Source organism: Danio aesculapii, chromosome 1 (assembly GCF_903798145.1).
Source record: "Danio aesculapii chromosome 1, fDanAes4.1, whole genome shotgun sequence".
NCBI classification, from domain to species: Eukaryota; Metazoa; Chordata; class Actinopteri; order Cypriniformes; family Danionidae; genus Danio; species Danio aesculapii.
Genome location: NC_079435.1, coordinates 11,584,769 through 11,604,490, shown reverse-complemented (window position 1 = coordinate 11,604,490; position 19,722 = coordinate 11,584,769). Strand labels below are relative to the sequence as shown.

Genomic DNA, 19,722 nt, shown 5'->3' with positions numbered 1-19,722 from the left:
ATATATCTGTTTAATAAATTTGTTTTGTTCAATTGCACCTGTTTATATATATATATATATATATATATATATATATATATATATATATATATATATATATATATATATATATATATATATATATATATATATATATATCCCATATTCACTGAGAAATTAATAAAAATTTTCATTCTCGAAATGGAGGGTTTTCATATAAGCTGAGCACAGTAATTATGAGAACACGCATAATGAATAAAGAAAATAGGGAAATTTTAGTGAAACTCATTGTATTGTAATTGTTGCATGAAATACTTTCATTTAAATTCACTCATAAATTTTCTGTCAGACAAAAAAGTAAGATATTGAAGAATTTACTGTAATAAACCAGTAGTTGGCTGAAAAACATATGAAAGTCAATAACTGCTTTCAAATATTCTTCAAATATATATATCGCCTATTCATTTGTGTTCAAAAGAGGAAAGAATCTCAGATAGGTTTGAAACAAGTGGAGATATAGACTAAATGATGACAGATATTTCATTTTAGTTTAACTGTCCCTTAAAGAGGCTTCAGCGATCCAATAAAAACAGTTTTGGTTCCCCAAAGAACCTTTTAGTAAAACGTACTTTAAAAAAAAACTGTATCGTGTGAAGAAAAATGTTATTAACATGATAAGATCCGTTTCCACTAATGAACATTTTGCGTGTGTAATTAAATGGAGGTTAAATGTTCTCGGAGCCACATATTACAGTAAAGAAGCTTTATTTTTTTTAACAGTGTAATTGTTTAAGCTTCTGCCATTTCCTTCACACAAATCATAGTCATCACAGATGCTTAAAGACGTAGCAAATGTGTGTAAATGGGATTTGTCACATTGATCAGCCAGTTATCCGCTGAGATACAGCTGACATCATACTGAAGCGACGAGAACACACACATACACACACACACACACAGCCATAATAACACCAGCTCTTCATCATCAGCATCAGCAAGACGACCGCAGGGAAAGCAGTGAGTATCTCTTTTACATTCATTTCCAACGAAAAACGTTAGCTACTGTAGCTTAGCCGTCTCCCTCATTTCCAAACAAACCTCCGGGCAACGGCGAAGACTATATAAAGCATTTATTCCTTTAATTCCGTTTTCTTTATCGAAATTACCTTTATTTCATCAAACATTACGAGAGAGAAGCGTCCATCATTATTTAACAGGTAATGCCTCAGCTGCTGCGTAATGATGCTTCATTATTAGCTGTTGGCGCAGTATTTAATGCCGCGTTTTGAAATGCTAGCGTTTTGTAATTACGTTTGTCCTTTGATAATCGATTATGTGGTTGCCCGAGGTTTGAATATGGCTGTATCGGTGTCTCTGTGGTCGAAGGCGGGTTGAGAGACACCGCAGGCGGATCATCTGTGATTCTCCACACATCCTGATGTGCTGAACATTGGCCATCTCGATAACCTTGATAAAACCAGCAGAATCCGCCTGTCTGTGGCCTGTTTTGTCTTTTACATCAAATGATTGTCAGTTTCTTTCAGTTGTAGTGCTTTGTATAAATAACATCACTTGGTGTTTTTAACAAGAAACAAGGAAGCTTATATTTATATATTATGTCTAGTACACTGTGTAAAATGCTGGGTTACACGATATTACTTCATGTTGTCACAACACAAATCCATTGTTTACAAATTTAAGTTGATTGAACTTAAAACAATTAAGTTGTTCCAAAAAAAATAGGAATTAGGGCTGCATGATATTGGAAAAATCTAAAATTGTGATATTGTTTTATTGTGAGATAAAAATTGCAATATTAATACAATTTCACTAGTTGAAACTATTTGGAAAGAATTTATAATGTTAGATTGACTGGGATGGTTCTGGATAGGAATGCATAAAATATAATAAACAATCTACAAGCATAGATAAATTCAATAAAAAGATATATAGAAATTAAACAGTCTTAACTATATTCAGTATACAGTAATTGAATAATAAAATGTAAAATAATACTGCATAGTATTCGTTTTATAAACATTTCAATAAAATTAATAGTTATTAATTTGTCAAAATGGTATATATTCTTATGCTTGAATGCTTTAAAAACACTAATAAAGTCACAGCCCTTAAAAATTACTTGTGACAGGATCAATTATAATCCAGACTCAACATTACGTATGTAACCCCGCTGGTCCTACACCACCCAACCTGCTCGGAGATGGGATCGAGCCGGCTACCTTCCGTCCATGGCCATGGCCCCTAGTGTCTGTTGCTAGAGCACCTTCAGAGGTCAGAGGAGTGAGGTTTACCTGCACAGCACTTCACTATCTGGCCTCCGTGACACTCATACTCGCTATGTATTGCGAATGATCACATTGCGATATCAATGCTGAAGCGATATATTGTGCAGCCCTAGTACGAATTACGATGTTTTGTTTCGTTAGGTCATTTTTTGAGTGTATGATGAATACAGCTTTTGGAAAAAAAGTCAAGCGTAGGCTACTTGAAAATTTATTATTATTTTATTTATTTATTGTTAGTTTCTTTCAATTGTAGTAACATCACTTGGTGCTTTTAACGATAATGGAAATAAGTAACACATACAGTTGAAGTCAGAATTATTAAACCCCTTGAATTATTAGCCCCCCTGTTTTTGTTTAACAGAGATTTTTTTTTCTCCACATTTCTAAACATAATAGTTTTAATAACTCATCTCTAATAACTGATTTATTTTATCTTTGCCATGATATTTTATTAGATATTTTCCAAGACACTTCAATACAGCTTAAAGTGACATTTAAAGGCTTAACTGGGTTAATTGTGTTAACCAGGCAGGTTAGGGTAATTAGGCAAGTCATTGTATATAGACTATAGACGCTCGAAAAAAAATTTACTTAAAGGGACTAATAATTTTGACCTTAAAAGGGTTCATAAAAAAATTAAAAACTGCTTCTATTCTAGCTGGAATAAAACAAATAAGAGTTTCTCTAGAAGAAAAAATATTATCAGACATACTGTGAAAATTTCCTTGCTCTGTTAAACATAATTTGGGAAATATTTAAAAAAGAAAAAAAAAATTCAAAGGGGACTAAAAATTCTGAAATCTTAAAGATAAAATAAAGATAAAATGAATATATAAAAGTTATTAGAAATGAGTTATTAAAACTATTATGTTTAGAAATGTTGAAAAAAAAAATCTTCTATTCGTTAAACAGAAATTAGGGAAAAAATAATTCAGGGGGGCTAATAATTCTGACTTCAACTGTGTGTGTGCGTGCGTGTGTGTGTGTGCGCGTGCGTGTGTGCGCGTGCGTGTGTGCGCGCGCGTGTGTGCGCGTGCGTGTGTGCGCGCGCGCGTGTGTGTGTGTAAATTCATTTTGTGTAGTTTAAGCTCTTCTTTAAAATCCACTAATTAAAAACTAAGCTATATATGAAATATTATAATGCAATTTTTACCCAGAAATAATGAGAAATTATGTGAAACCAAAGGAAATAGTATGTAGGTTGTATATTGATCAAAACTTAAATAATATTGGCGGGGGGCAGTCTCAAAATGCCTTAAAATGGGCCGACATTTCCATCTGTCACTCATAATTGTTGTTTATGTGCTTTGTATTCTGTAGAGAGAGAGAGAGAGAGCTCTTTAATAGCCTTTTAGGTTGGAGGAGGATAATGAGTGAGAGTGTTAACCTATCAGATGTTTTCCTCAGTCAACTAATGAGTAAGACGTGTGTGTGTGTGTGTGTGTGTGTGTGTGTGTGTGTGTGTGTGTGTGTGTGTGTGTGTGTGTGTGTGTGTGTGTGTGTGAGTCATAATGATATGGAGAGAGAATCGCAGGAACTGAACAACAACATCACAGAAACCCATCAGAGACAGACTTAATGGAGAGAGATTTACTGTCTAACTATTAGTGCTAAATGCAAAACAGATACAGATACAGTAATATCATACAGATATTGCTAGATACTATGGTGGGAGGAAACAATGCAATGAGCTTAATAATTACAAATGAATACCAAGTCAACTATTTGGAGTAATTATATAATGAAACAAAAACATTAGGGCTGCGCAATATATTGTTTCAGCATCGATATCACAATGTGATTTTTTTTTAAATTTATTTTTATTTTTTTATGCACACCTGGCAGTGATTGTAGCTCAAATGAAACAAATAAGACTTTCTCCAGAAGAAAAAATATTATAGGAAATACTGTGAAAATTTCCTTGCTCTGTTAAACGTATTTAAAAATAGAAAAAAAATCACAGAAGGGGGAATAATTTTCACTTCAACTGTATGTTTTTTTGTTTGTTTGTTTGTTTATTCAGATATGGTGAAACTAGGCAGTAACCTGGTGGAAAAGGTGGAGAGAGAGGCATCGGTGGAGGACGGTTTTGATAACATCCCCCTCATCACTCCGCTGGAGGTCGGCCAGTTACAGCAGCCTTTCCCTGATAAGGTAATTACCATTCATGCATTCGAGAACCGAAACACACACAGAGACATATTAAAATCAGCGGTGCACCACTGTTAGTCATTACTCTGAATAGAACTTCATTACAGGGATAGTTCAACCAAAACTAAAAATCATTTACTCTCACCCCTCACTTGTTCCTGAGTTTCTTTCTTCTGTCGAACACAAAAGAAGCTAGACTGAAGAAAGCACTGACTTTCCATAGCTTCTCCTCCTTTCTTCAGTATATCTTCTTGGGTTTTTCCCTTGTTATATTGCAGCCATTTCATAAAATCCTTTAAGTTCATTTATTTACTTCATTAATGTACACACAACACGCTATATTGACAGAAAAAGTCTGAATTGTTGACTTTTGCAAATTTATTACAAAAGAAAAACGGAAATATTACATGGTCCTAAGTATTCAGACCCTTTGCTCGGTAGTTAGTAGACGCACAGGAGTTCAAATCATTCATTCATTCATTTTCTTTTCGGCTTAGTCCCTTTATTAATCCAGGGTCGCCACTGCGGAATGAACCGGCAATTTATCCAGCACATGTTTTTTACGCAGCGGATGCCCTTCCAGCCCCAACCCATCTCTGGGAAACATCCATACACACTCATTCACACACATGCACTACGGACAATTTAGCCTACCCTATTCACCTGTACCACAAGTCTTTGGACTGTGGGGGAAACTGGAGCACCCGGAGGAAACCCACGCGAACGCAGGGAGAACGTGCAAACTCCACACAGAAACGCCAACTGACCCAGCCAAGACTCGAACCAGCGATCTTCTTGCTGTGAGGCGACAGCACTACCTACTGCGCCACTGCATCGCCCGGATGATCGCCTGCATCATTAATGTAAACACAGCACCCCATATTGACTGCAAAACTCAGAATTGTTGACAATTTTACAGATTTATTAAAAGAGAAAAAACTCTTTTACAGATTTATTAAAAGAGAGACCCCCACTTTGGGAACAGCTGCTGTAGACAATAAAAAACGTGTACATATTGCTTAAGGTTTTAAAAAATTAAGAACTTTTGTTATAGCTGAAATAAAACAAATAAGACTTTCTCCAGAAGAAAAAATATTATAGGAAATGCTGTGAAAATTTCCTTGCTCTGTTAAACATAATTCGGGAAATATTTGAAAAAGAAACAAAAATCCCAGGAGAGTTAATAATTAGGACTTCAACTGCATCTCTTTATTAAGCAGAAGAGAACGGAGATCCAATATTACTGATACCATCAAAAAACATGGTACAACACGGCCGTTAGATCTTCACAGATAGTCTGGCATGGAAGAAAGATTCCATGTGACACCATGGAGATTTACTGTCGCTGACTGTGATACACTTTGTCACTGAAAGACTCCGCAAACTATCTGATCTTGTGTACGCCCGTGTCAGGAGCCGCACAGATGGCTTGTGTCTATTGTTAGCTCTGTAGGAGGCAGTGCAACGGGTGGAAATGGGCGCACAGCAGAGTTTGAATTGAACTTTGCAGTGACTCATCTAAAAAGATGACGAATGATTTTGCTGTAGGAGCTGGAGCTTGGCATTTTTTAATGTGCTGAAGTGACGTCTTATGTGTGTGCTACAAACTATTGTGCCTGTGCATACAATTCACTGGATTTCTTAAAAGAACACAAGTGGCAGTGTCAGCTTATTCCTTTTCACACAAATCCTGATTACAAGGGCATGTCATTGATTATAGTTACTTATGCACTCCATAGTTACTCATACACTATCCATTTTAATGTACAGATGAAATCAGAAGTATTAGACCCCCCCCCCCCTGTATATTGTTGTCCCCAATTTCTGTTTAACGGAAAATATATTGTTTTTCCAACACATTTCTACCCATAATAGTTTAATAACTCACTTCTAATAACTGATTTCTTTTATCTTTACCATGATGACAGTACATAATATTTTACTAGATATTTTAAGATACTAGTATTCTGCTTAAAGTGACAGAATAAAAGGCTTAACAATTATAGGGTAATTGGCAAATCATTTTATAACAGTGGTTTGTTCTGTAGACCAGTGTTTCCCAACCCTGTTCCTGAAGGCACACCAACAGTGCACATTTTCAACCTCTCCCTAATCAAACACACCTGAATCAACTCAGCAGAACATTAGAAAAGAGCCCAAAACCTGACACGAATGGGTCAGATAAGGGAGACACAAAAAATATGTTCTGTTGGTGTGCCTCCAGGAACAGGGTTGGGAAACTAACTGCTGTAGACAATCAAAAAAATATTTGCTTAAGGCGGCTAATAATTTTGACCTTAAAATGGTTTTAATAAAATTAAAAACTGCTTTTATTGTAGCCAAAATAATTTAAAAAAAGACTTTCACTAGAATGAAAAATATTATCAGAAATACTGTGGAAAAATTCCTTGCTCTGTTAAACATCATTTGAGAAATATTTGAAAAAGAAACAAAAATTCACAGGAAGGCGAATCATTCTGACTTCAACTGTATGCAATAACCATTTCAACCAATTCTTATCACAAAAAAAGTTTGTCTAAGACAAAAAAAAAGTATGTTCTTCATATCAAATATATCTTTTACAATCACTATCCACAATTCTGAGGCTAATGTAATTTTAAGTGAAAAAAGTGAGATTAAATAAATGTTTAAGTAAGCATTAAAGGATCCCAAAAATGAAAGTTACATGTATTCATCCGCTGAGCACAAAAGAAGATATTTAGAAGAATGTTGTTAAAATATAGTCAGTCACCATAACATGAATTAAATTTTTCATCAATCAAAATTACAAAAAATATATTTGAGAGCAACTGATTGTAGCATTGGTAACAAGGCAAGCATAATAAAGACGACTGATTGGTCACCTGGGTGTAATGTTCAAGTTTATTCTGTTTTTATTCCAAGATTGTTTTCCATCTCCTATTATTTGCAGTAACCCAAGTACACCTCAAATGAGTGTAACAAAACGTTTTTGCGAATTAAGGGAATTTTATTTATTCTTGTCAACATTGGGATGTAAAAATACAGGATACACAACCATGCCACCGCCACCCCTAAAAAAACAAAAAAAATAAACCTTCAAACTCCTCAAAGAACTGGCAAAATATGACCCCAAACTCCTAGATCTGTTAATTCAGAGCAGTTTAATGGGGTATATGCACACAAACTTTTATTTCCAATCAGCCAGCCCTGTGAATTGTCATCCCATACAACATCCCGCGTTTGAGATCTGATTTCTTTTTTTTTTTTTTTTTAAACAGCAATCTTCACTGCCTGGCTAATATACATTATAACGTGGGTATCAGATCAATTAATTTTGGAAATTAATTTTACCCCAGTATTTTCAATGGAATTTCTGTGCTAGCCTGCTGCTAATGGCAGTGCCTGCGCTTAAACTGTATTTCATCTCTTTTTATGCTTTAACAACCAAATGGATGCTTAAGTGTATTTAACTAATTATATTTGAATTGCATTACGACATCGATGCTGTAAAAGGAATCTTATGAAATTGAAAATAGTCACATAAAGCTTTCACCGGAAGTTCATCTGAAAAACACTAGCTGTGCATAGAGCCCATTGTATATAAGCCTGGTTGAAACTGTTACAATTATAGGGAGGGAATAAACTTAAGATAATATAATACATAACAAACATTAGAAAATTAAAAATAAAATAAAAAACAGGTTTAGCCTATATCAATGGCCTATAAAGAAATTTAAGTCATAAAATCTCATTCACTTTTTATTCTGTATTTAAATATTGATTTATTGAAATATTGAAGTCACTATAGTTGTTTAGTGAAGAGCAGCGAATCTCTTATTTTGAGCCACTGTTTATTTTGATAACTCAGGTGTCCCTTTAAAGCCTGGTTTATACTCGACACGTCTGCTAGTTCGCTTGAGTGCGCGAGGCGAATGTGACATCATCGATGTGTTTGCGGAGGTTTGTTTTGGGTGCGCGCGACATGATTTCAGCTGGCAGAGTTTTTTTTAGATGTTTTGAGACGTTTGATTTGAGTTGAATATGAACAACTTTGAAGAGATTTTGTATGAAATGGGTACGACTGTACACAAATTTGTTAATTTTGAAAATACTTAAACGGGATGATAGCGGGATAGAATGGTAAAATACTGGAGAATCCTGCCAAAAACAGGAGGGTTTTTTTATATACCAACCGTTTATTTGCACAACAGCAGCCTTTTAGGGGGACCTTTGAAGTGCAAATATTATTTTTGAAAATCATACTGTTATTGTCTGCATTCTTGTCAAAATGGTGAAGTCATGTGCTTACCTTTGAGCTTAAAGGGGGTACAGCCTCTGGGGCTCACCTTCACCCATTTACGCTAATTTTATTTGTTTAGCTATGTGCTAGTCAGAAACTATTAGCAGCATGTCCACTGTCAGCCCAGTGCACGCTAGTGTTATAAATAGAGCAGCCATGGTTAATAGCCTCTAACTGTGAATTTCAAAAGCATAATTAATTTGTGTGTGAAGTGGAATTCATCATTATTTTACATACAGGGACACACATATTGAATCGTGTTTGCTTCTGTTAAGTTTAAACAGCGCAACAAAGGATTTTAACCCAAAAGAGCACGCTTTTGTGTTTGTTAGAACTGTACTCTCATGTAAATGTAGCTTAATATATTATGTTAATATTATTACATTGGATTGTGTAGTGTTTGGCTATGTTGTTGTCAAGAAAATGTAGCTTGAGTTTTAGGCAATTTATTTAAATTTACATATGCATTTTTACATACAGTTACAAATAAAGTTTTTATATCAAGATAGTCAATATAAATATGAAAAAATATATAAATATAAAGAGTCAACATATAAATCTTTTTAAAAAGAGGTTAGATTTGAGTTGCAGCATTCAGAAACACAGCTACTCGCTTCAGCTGGTTTTCCATTAGGGTTTTTCTGATGCCAGCGATGAAGGCAGCGAGCCCATTCTTGTGGTTTCTGCCATCCCCCTCTCATCTGTTCATTCTGACTCATTTTAATAGTTCATTCTTCCTCTGTGACTCTATAGGTGATTGTGAAAACCACAACAGAGTATCAGCTGAAGGAGAAGAAGAGGAAGCTGTATGTGCCCAGCATCAAGAAGCTGAACATAAACCTTTACGATGAGATGTCTGAGAAGCTCAAGGTAAAAACCCAGAGCTAATATTTTATCTCTCTGTATGTAAGGGTATTATTTTCTACTTTTTTCAGTGTAACTTTTTTATGCAAAATTTAGGAAATAAAGAACAGAATGAACAGGTCACCAGCGACATCACATACAGCTCTTACATCATTCTTACACAGTTATGTCTACATATACATGTTATGTTATACAGTTAAATACTTGATAGGGATTACAATCCTATTAGTCCTCCCCAATTAAAATAAAAAAGGTGTATAATGAATAAACTGTATGATGTTATGATAAAATGATAATGTTAAAGTTAGTATATATGGTTCAGCAGATTTGAGTCAACAGTTAATACCGCTCATATATAGGGAAACAAGAAACATGGCATACCTGTTGTCAAGTACACCATAGCTGTTTATTTTCCTGTATGCAATAACCATTTTGACCAGTTCTTATCAAATCTTTCCATAGTTTGTCTCAGAGAAAATGTATAAAAAAATATACCTTTTACAAGCACTATCCACACTTCTTAGGCTAATGTAATTTTAAGTAAAAAAAAAAAAAAGTGAGATTAAATAAATGTTAAAGTCGCCATGAAACAAGTTAAGATTGTCCTTTTTTCCTTTATCGTACTTTTTTCCTTAATGTACATCCTCTTGAAACAGTCCTGAAATGAGAAAATAAATGTAAGGCATTCGTTTAAATGATTTTGTCCTTTAGTGAACCGATTGAAATTGTTGGAACATGGATGTGCTAACAAAATGAAAAAAGATTGATGAATGTATGAAGGCAGAGCAGAAATGACACATGCCTTGATAGCCCCACCCTAAATTACCGATAGCCCCTGCCTAAATGACTGATAGCCCCGCCTTAAGTGGCTGACAGCCCCACCCCAAAAAGCTTATAGTGCCTCATTAAATGACTGATAGCCCCTCCCTAAATGGCTGATAGCCACACCCTAAATGGTTGAAAACCATGCCCTAAATGACTGATAGCCCCACCTTAAATGGCTGACAGCCCCACCCCAAAGAACTGATAGCCCCTTATTAAATGACTGAGAGCCACGCCCTAAATGAATGATTAGCCTGCCCTAAATGACCGACAGCCCTGCCCTAAATGACTGATAGCCTCTCCCTAAATGACTGATTTCCACGCCCCCAAAATGACTGAAAGCCCCACCCTAAATGGCCAATAGCCACTTCCTAAATGACTAATGGCCACGCCCTAAAGGACTGATAACCCTGCCCTAAATTACCGATAGACCCGCCTTAAATGGCTGACAGCCCCACCCCAAAGAACTGATAGGCTCTCTTTAAATGGCTGATAGCCATGCCCTAAACTGCTGATTACCACGGCCTAAATGATTCAAAGCATCGCCCTAAATTACTAATGGCCATGCCCTAAAAGACTGATAGCCTTGACCATAAATGACAGATAGCCTCAGCTTAAATCGCTGACAGCCCCACCAGAAAGAACTGATAGCCCCTCATTAAATGACTGGTAGCCACACCCTAAATAACTGATAGATCCGCCCTAAAATATTGATAGCCCTGCCCTAAAGAACTGATAGCCCCACCCTAAATGACTGATAGCTCCGTCTTAAATTATTAATAGCTCCACCCTTAAAGACTGATAGCCCCTCCCGAATAGACTGATGGCCCCACCCTAAAGGCATTCCTTGTTACCACAAGTGAAGAAAAGTCTTTTTCGAGAGGGCAGGGAAGGTTATGATATTTGATTAACGATTCTAAAGGCAAATGAGTTTTTGCACAGATACATCAGTTATAACAAGCACTACTATATACATATAAAAATAAAAGCAAATTTTGATTTCATTCCAACTTATTGTCTGTGTTTTGTAGCTGACTGGGTTGATTATTATAACCTTGGCGTTTCTGGCGTGTCTGCTGCTGTTGGTCATGTATAAGGCGCTGTGGTACGATCAGCTCGGCTGTCCCGAGGGCTTCGTTCTCCAGGTATTCAATACAGCGCACACACACACACTAGCTCTCTCCATGCTGATACACAACAGCCTTGCTCTCCTTTACAAACCTTTTGTGGTCTGAATTTTAGGTGAGCGATCACTCATTTCTTTAAACAACTGTTATTGCTTATAGCTTTAGTGAAAATTAAGCTGCGGTTGATGGTCTTATAGAAAAGGAGTGGTAAAAACATGCTGAATTGAAACTTTTTAAAAATCCTGAATCAATATTGGAGTTACTTTTGCACGCTGGAGGAAGGACGACATTATGCCTGAAGTATTTCTCTTAGACAGATAATGCTATGTTTTAAAATAACTTTTGTCACGCAGAGCTGATGTAGATTGGGTTGTTATGAATAGGTTTGATACACAGAAGTGTTGTTCAGCCACTGAAATCTTCCGGCAAAAGGTTGATTTGATTATTTTCAGTTTCATAAGGGCCTTTTACAGCATCGATAATGTAGACTTTAATTTAGTTTAACAACAAAACATCAGTAAATAGTGCTTTTCCGCCTAGCCTGTTTTACTGAGGTGAAGTTGCTTTCATAATCACATTGAGTCATTTTTGATCAATGACAACCTGTGACGCGTTCCCTATATTGTTTACCGCTACTCTGAATATTCGGTCAGAAATAGCATGTAAGTATGGCTTAGAAATTAGTGTAATAAAAAGTGTAATTCCTGCACGCCGCCGGCCAAGCTTTAGCTTAACACATGAGAGAGGATTCTGCTGTCATCTTTAAGGTGTGCGCGCTCGTGTTTTCAGGAGGCATGGCTTTGGACGGCAGGAGAGAGACGGTGTTTCAGAGATTTATGCTAACAGGCTAGCATTGTGGCAGATCACCTACTGCACCTTTAAGGTTTTGTTTAACCTTGTTATTGGCACCATGAGTGACTTTGTGTGTCAGTGGTTCTTCTTTGATTGATAGATTACATAATAGTGGCATCATCTGAATTTCATTCTAGTACTCGTATTCATACTACAAAGACATAAGGTTCCAAATTGGAGTTTTTATAGTGATGTCATAAAATAACTCATTTTGTTGTGAATTGTTCATTTAAAAATAATAATCATAAATATATCCCTTGGTATGATCTTTTTTTCAATTTATAGAACCTTTTGTGAACCATTAAAGGTTCTTTATGAAATAATTTATCCAAATGAAGAACTATCATTTGTAAGATTGAATGAAATTTCAAAAGGAGCTCAATGAATCATTCATTCAGTTATTTTTTTTTCAAAATCAGTTACTCATTGAAAGATGAAAAAGTGATTTCTCATGAGTGAGTCATTGAATTATTCACTCAACTGTTTGGTTCAAAAACATCATTTCATTCAAAAACTAATGACTTGATCTATCCATCCTTCCATCCACCCATCCTAATCCAATTCAATCCAATCCGTCCATCTCAGTACAATCCAGTCCAATCCATCCATCCCAATCCAATCCAGTCCATCCATCCATCCCAATCTAATTCAATCCAATCCATCTCAGTACAATCCAGCCCAGTCCAATCCAATCCATCCATCCCAATTCAGTCCAATCCAATCCATCCATCCATCCATCCTAATCCAGTCCAATCCAATTCAATCCATCCATTCCAGTCCATCCATCCCAATCCAATTCAGTCCAACCATCCATCCATCCCAGTTCAATACAATCCATCCCAATCTCATTCAATCCAATCCAACCATCCATCCATGCATCCATCCATCCCAGTCCAATAGAATCCATCCATCCCAATCCAATCTAATTCAATCCAATCCAACCATCCATCCATCCCAGACCAATAGAATCCATCCATCCCAATCCAATCTAATTCAATCTACCCATCCATCCCAATCCAATACAATCCATCCCAATCTAATTCAATCCAATCCATCTACGTACAATCCAATCCATCCAGTCCAATCCAATCCATCTATCCCAATCCAGTCCATCCATACATCCATCCATCCCAGTCCAATACAATCCATCCCAATCTAATTCAATCCAATCCAACCATCCATCCATCCATCCATCCATCCATCCCAATCCAATCTAATTCAATCTAATCCATCCATCCCAGTCCAATGCAATCTTATTCAATCCAATCCACCCCCCCAATCAAATTCAATCCATCCATCCCAATCCAATCCACACCATCCATCCATCCCAATCCAATCCATTCATCCATCTCAATCTAATCTAATCCTAGCCATCAATCCCAATCCAATCCAGTTCATCCCAATCCCATCCAGTCTATATCTAGTTAGTGGAATTTCACCAAGTAGAGCATGTTCCTGGATCATGATGATCCTGGTGCAACATTCTAATCAACCAATCAGAATTAAGAGATACGTTTAAAGTTTATGTTAAATTTAGGCTTACAGTTAGAGTTGTGTACTTCTATGATTGTTATCAAACTTTTATTTCCCTCTGATTTTGGAATTATTTACAGTTAGGGTGGAGTTTAGGTGTAGGGATTTAGGTATGGATTAAAATTTGAACAAAAATGACTATACAGGATCAACAAAGATGTTAATTCTGCATCACATCTGTAAAAAATCCCACCGATATTTTATTTATTTATTTTGTTTGTTTGTTGCTATTTGTACAGAGATGCTGGTTGAAGTTAAGAATTCTTCATTTTAGCATCAGATGCACAGCTTTTCAAAGTATATGTGCACTGTTTACAGATACTAAAATCTGACTTTCAGCTTTATCCACCTATAATAGACTCCATTTAGCCAGCTTACTAGGATTTGAAGCAGATTAATGAAGCACTAACTACATGTTTTGTTCTTTGTGATATTCGTTAAACGCATTGCTTTGTTTCCGGCTCATCAAAGCTGAGCTAGAGCTCTTTAGCCCATATAGAGTATATCTGAAGCTGTGCGTTAGCTTTGGCGGAGTGTGAGAATGTCTTTAATTAGTGCTAACCGTGACTAAACTGTGATTAGGCCTGCAGGGGTTTCCACCTCTCCGTCTTTGATGCCGAGACCACTGGTGTAATTAGCGTGCCACACTAATGTAGCGTTGCTAACTTGAAGAGCGGGAAAATTGCCTCTTGTTAAGATGGAATGAGGTTTATGGAGGTTCTGGCATGTTGACGTCTCTTGACTGACATCTTTCCCTTACAAAACACTGTATTTTCTATTAGTTTATTTTTTTAAATGACTGACTGTCAGCACGCTTTGCTCAGCTGTCACTTGAAGCATTTACAAGCATCTGTTTTACAAGTCAGGAATATAATTAGCCTTTTAATGTTTGCGTTCCATAGAAAATTTGAGTTTATTACTGCTGTCTGGGGTGTGGAGTTGGTTCGAGCTGTGGTGGGAGAGATTTTAGATTCAGAATTTGTGTTCTGCGATTTTTGTATTAAATATGTATCAAATAAATCCTACTTGACTATAAACTTATAACGATAATGTAACTTATATCAATAAATTATTAATGATAATGTCACTTTTGTAAAGAATGCTAGTTTTCTGCACACTGTAAAACCCAAAAAGTTAAGGTAACTCAAACCATTTGAGAAAACCGATTGCAACAAACAATTTAAGTTCAAAAACTAATCCTAATAATTACTGTGAACTTAATCCATTTAAGTAAACAAAGCAGTTTGAGCACTGTAAAACCCAATAAATAAATAGGGAACTCAAACCTACAAACCGAGGAAACCGATTGCTACAAACCATTTGAGTTCAATATCTGTATGAGTACTGTGAACTTACTCCATTTGAGTTGAAGTAATGAGATGCTTAATTAACTCATTACCTTCAACACTGAGTTCAAAACTCTTTTCAAATGAGTAGAACTAACTTTCAGTAAATTTTGAGTTAACTACACTCATTTGGTAAATTTGACTGTTTTATGATAACTCAGAATGGCTCATTCACTGTAAAATATTGCCCCAACACCGTTCGATGAAGTTAACTAAATTGTTTTATGTTCAGTGTACCTAAATTTCTAAAAAATATTAAAACTTAAGATGTGTTGTTTCAACTCATTTTAAATAGGTAGTTTGAATAAGCAGTGTGTATGTGTATATATATAGATAGATTGATAGATTGATAGATAGATAGATAGATAGATAGATAGATAGATAGATAGATAGATAGATAGATAGATAGATAGATAGATAGATAGATAGATAGATAGATAGATAGATAGATAGATAGATATATATTAGATGGTGTGCTGAGTAGCGTCTTCAGGACAAACCTGGGAAAAAACTATGCTAGATAAACTTTCTACACTTACACAATACTGATTACTGTTTTGCATGCAAGCGGAGGCATTATTTCAGGTGCAGTTTGACCCCTCTACCAGTGTTTTACCAACAGGAGCGCATAACTCCATAACATTAACCTTTACGTTTGATTTATCGCAAAACCTGCCTGACCTTCTCCCTTCTCGTTAATGCGTTCCAACATACCCTTTATTTTGCATGCTCTGCTCTTGTCCTCCAGCACAGACACTGCACCCCTTCGGCTCTGGAGATGTACTACCCCGACCAGAGCTCCAGGGGCAGTTTATACACCGCCATGACCCACCTCAACCAGGCCAAGAAGAGCATCCCCGAGCTCAGCCCGCCCTGGATGCCCGTCATGAAAGACGAGACCAACCACCCTGAGAAATAAGACACAAAAAAACAGTATTTAGTTTAAAGGTCAAGTCAATCAGAAAGGTGCAAATGGGTAATTTTGACGCAAATAACCATTTAGATTTAACTGTGACGTTCTGGGTTTCAACTTTGTCGGCCTTCTGCAATACAAACGCTGTGTGAAATCTGCTTCAAACCTGTTTAGATGAATAATGAAGAGTTCATTTGCTCGAGGAAAAAAAGGGTAGTTTTCATAGATCATGCTTTTTGGTCACACTTTACAAGGTGTCATTGGTTAATGTTAGTTGATTAACATGATCAATAAATGAACAATACTTGTAAAGTATTTATTAATAGTTTAGCATTTACTAATGCATCATCAAAATACAAAGTTGTGCTTATTAATATTACTTAATTAACTACAAGTTAACAAACTAACAATGAATGACTATTTTCAATGGTGAATAAAAACTGATATATATAGATCTAGTCATCAAATAATAGATAGATAGATAGATAGATAGATAGATAGATAGATAGATAGATAGATAGATAGATAGATAGATAGATAGATAGATAGATAGATAGATAGATAGATAGATAGATAGATAGATAGATAGATAGATAGATAGATATTTTTGTGAATTTTCCATTTTAAAAATAATAATAAATATATCCCTTTGTATGATGAGCCCGTTTTCATTTTAAAGATCCTGTTGTGTACAGTTAAAGGTTCTTGCTGAAACATTGATCCTAATGAACAACTGTCATTTATAAGATTGTATCTGATTTGATCTCATTAATTAATCTCTGATTGTATCTCATTTGTCAATTAATTATTCATTTAGTTCATTTCAGACTCATTGAGGGATGAAAAAGTGACTTCTCATAAGTGAGTCATTGTATTATTCACTCAAACATTTGTTTCAGAAACAGTATTTAATTCAGAAGCGAACAACTTTTGATCTATCTATCTAATAATCTATATATACAATAAATGCATTGTTCATTATTTATTCATGTTCGTAAATACATTAACTAATGAAACCTTATTGAAAAGTATTACGCAAGTATTATAAAGTAATTTTTTATGTGCACTTAATCATAAAAATATGATTTACAAAAAACATAGCTGTTTTATCTATTTTTTTTACCTCAAATGAACTCTTCAACGCTGCTTTTTTTCTTCTAATGCCATTATTGTGGCATTGTAGGTTTAGGTCATGTCACTTGTAATTCTGCGACGTTAGTTCTCGCTTATTTTGTCATTTAGCTTAGTGTAATGAAGTGTGCATTGGCTGCGAATCCTGCTCTAGTGAACTGAGAAACAAGTGCATTAGCAGGAGATAGTGTTTCTTAAAACTCTGTAAATCAACGCCAACTGCTGATTGTTGTCTTAAAGCTGCGTGTCTGTTATTTAAAGGAGAAAATCCTGGGAGTTTTTTGTTTGTTTGTATTTGTACATTTTGGTAAATGAGGAAAATCAATCGCAAGGATGAAAAGATTGGTGCAAGTGAGACATTTTTATACACGCCTGCATGCTTAACTTATCCAGAAAATCATCGGATTTGATTTTAAGCGATAGTTCAACCAGTCAAACTGACAGTTCTGTCATCCTTTACTCACGTTTTACTTATTCCAAAACTTTTTGACCTTCTGTTGAACACAAACGAAGATATACTGATGAAAGCTGGAAGCATAATATTTGTTTTTCTACTATGGAAGTTAGGGGTGGGCGGTACACCGGTGTCATAGTCATCACCGGTGTGACATTGCGCCATGACATGGATTTTCTAATACCGTCTAATACCGTAATAAATCAATTATGCGCCTTGAACAGCTGCATTTACATCAATAATAGCTAATTCTAAATAATAAGGCATTAAATTTTCTTCAAACGTTCAGTTGTGGTCTGAATACCTGTCCTTATACTACAGGGCTCGAAATTGCAACCATTTTGGTCGTATGTGCGCCCGAAATTTAATCTATGCGCCCTCATAATATATTTGGGAGCATTTGATTTTCTCTATAAACTTGCTGAATCGCTCTACGCTGCCGCTGTATTGGTTCATATTAGCTGTCAATCACTCAACGCTTCCCGCTGTCAGATGACAGGGAGCTTTTGTTATCGCAGGAAATGCAAACAGCTGAAGAATGAAAAGTACACAGGTTTGCAAACCTCAATTAAAGTTATAATAATAATAATAATAATAATAATAATAATGGCGCAGATGACAGCGATCATGACATGAGGTAAATGTTGATCCACCAGCTGAGATCAATCGAGTGTTTTCGGAGAAGGTGCCCGAATCTTGTTGCGTTGCTTTCACTGCGTGTTCAGCGCAAATGTCCGCTAAATGTAAAATCTAATACTGTACACATCATCGCCAAAGAAACTCGTCTTTACTAAGTTTACACTGAAACTACGGCTCATAACAAAGAGCAGTATTGCGCCGGTGATCATCGCGAGAATCCTGCTCTGTCTGCTCATAAATTGGTGGCGCTTTATTCCACAAACAGAGAAAAATGAAGATCAGCTCATAACGGGACGGAGCATTTAAAATGACACAAACCGAAACCAAAACTTTTAAAGAGTGATAGAAGTGAGACTTTTTTTTTGTCCGTTCTTCCTTGAGATGTATATTATTTTGCTATTTAAAGTAATACCATGATATTATACCGTCACCGTTCAAAAGATGAAAAATATCATGATATTAATTTTAGGTCATATCGCCCACCCCTAATGGAAGTCAATAATGGTGACATTTTCAGTTTTCCTCAAAATATCTTCTGTGTGTTCAACAGAATAAAGAAACTCAAAGTTTTGGAACCACTTGAGGAGAGTAAATAATGAGTAAATTTCATGTTTTTAGGTGAACTATCCCTTTAAAGTGATAGATTTCAATTGAATGTAAACTTAGGTCTAACATTAAATAAAATGCCAATTTTTTGTGTTTGTGTGTGAGTGTGATTGTGTGCTGAAGTATTTACACACCGAGCACCAGCAGCCATATAAATGTTTAAATTAATGTTGTGAATGATTTTTTTTTTGCAAAAATCTCAAGAATGTGATGACTTCATGAAGGTCTTTTTTTTATTAGATGACTCTTAGCTGAATGTATAAACCTAAAACGGCAGATGGAACCACATTCTGTTATCATTTATTGTGCTTTATCTATATGGTGATGTGTATTTTCTAATAATGTGTTATTTATTTCTGTATTTCTGTCGTTGATGTGACTGGTGCTGGAAGGATGAACTGAAGTGCAGCAGGTGAAATCATAAACCTCGCAGTATTGCTCATTTGTGTATGTGTGTGTGTGTGTGTCTGGCGAACATTCATTCAGAATAAAGGGTATAGTATTCACAAGTGCTGTGGTTTATTCAATTCAATTCAAGTTTACTTGTATAGCGCTTTTTTTACAATACTTATTGTTCAAAGTAGCTTTACAAAAGGTGCACATTATTACATTACAATTAAACTTGGAAAAATTAAGGCTATTAGTTTATCATTTTATCAGTGCATAAGAGTTTCTGCATATGCGGGTTTAAGCTTTAACGCTGATTCGGTTGCTATT

General features: G+C 35.6%; 1 protein-coding gene across 2 annotated transcripts; it reads left to right on the top strand.

Annotated features, from left to right (window-relative positions):
* The first annotated feature begins 912 nt into the window (after positions 1–912).
* Positions 913–19,514, top strand: caly (calcyon neuron-specific vesicular protein). 2 transcript variants are annotated; one of them, XM_056456594.1, is made up of 5 exons: positions 913–996; positions 4,309–4,439; positions 9,472–9,588; positions 11,436–11,549; positions 16,011–19,514. In XM_056456594.1, exons 2-5 carry the CDS (start codon positions 4,311–4,313, stop codon positions 16,179–16,181), a joined length of 531 nt encoding a protein of 176 aa, XP_056312569.1. In that variant the 5' UTR covers positions 913–996; positions 4,309–4,310; the 3' UTR covers positions 16,182–19,514. The 2 variants fall into 2 exon arrangements, with proteins under 2 accessions (XP_056312569.1, XP_056312568.1); XM_056456593.1 differs by lacking the exon at positions 913–996 and adding an exon at positions 1,049–1,196.
* The last annotated feature ends 208 nt before the right edge of the window (positions 19,515–19,722 follow it).

Excerpts from the sequence above, each read along its gene's own strand:
- caly (XM_056456594.1), top strand. The coding sequence starts at position 4,311 with ATGGTGAAACTAGGCAGTAACCTGGTGGAAAAGGTGGAGAGAGAGGCA. Across the intron at positions 4,440-9,471 it reads AGCAGCCTTTCCCTGATAAG|GTGATTGTGAAAACCACAAC; the intron begins GTAATTACCATT and ends GTGACTCTATAG. Across the intron at positions 11,550-16,010 it reads CCGAGGGCTTCGTTCTCCAG|CACAGACACTGCACCCCTTC; the intron begins GTATTCAATACA and ends CTTGTCCTCCAG.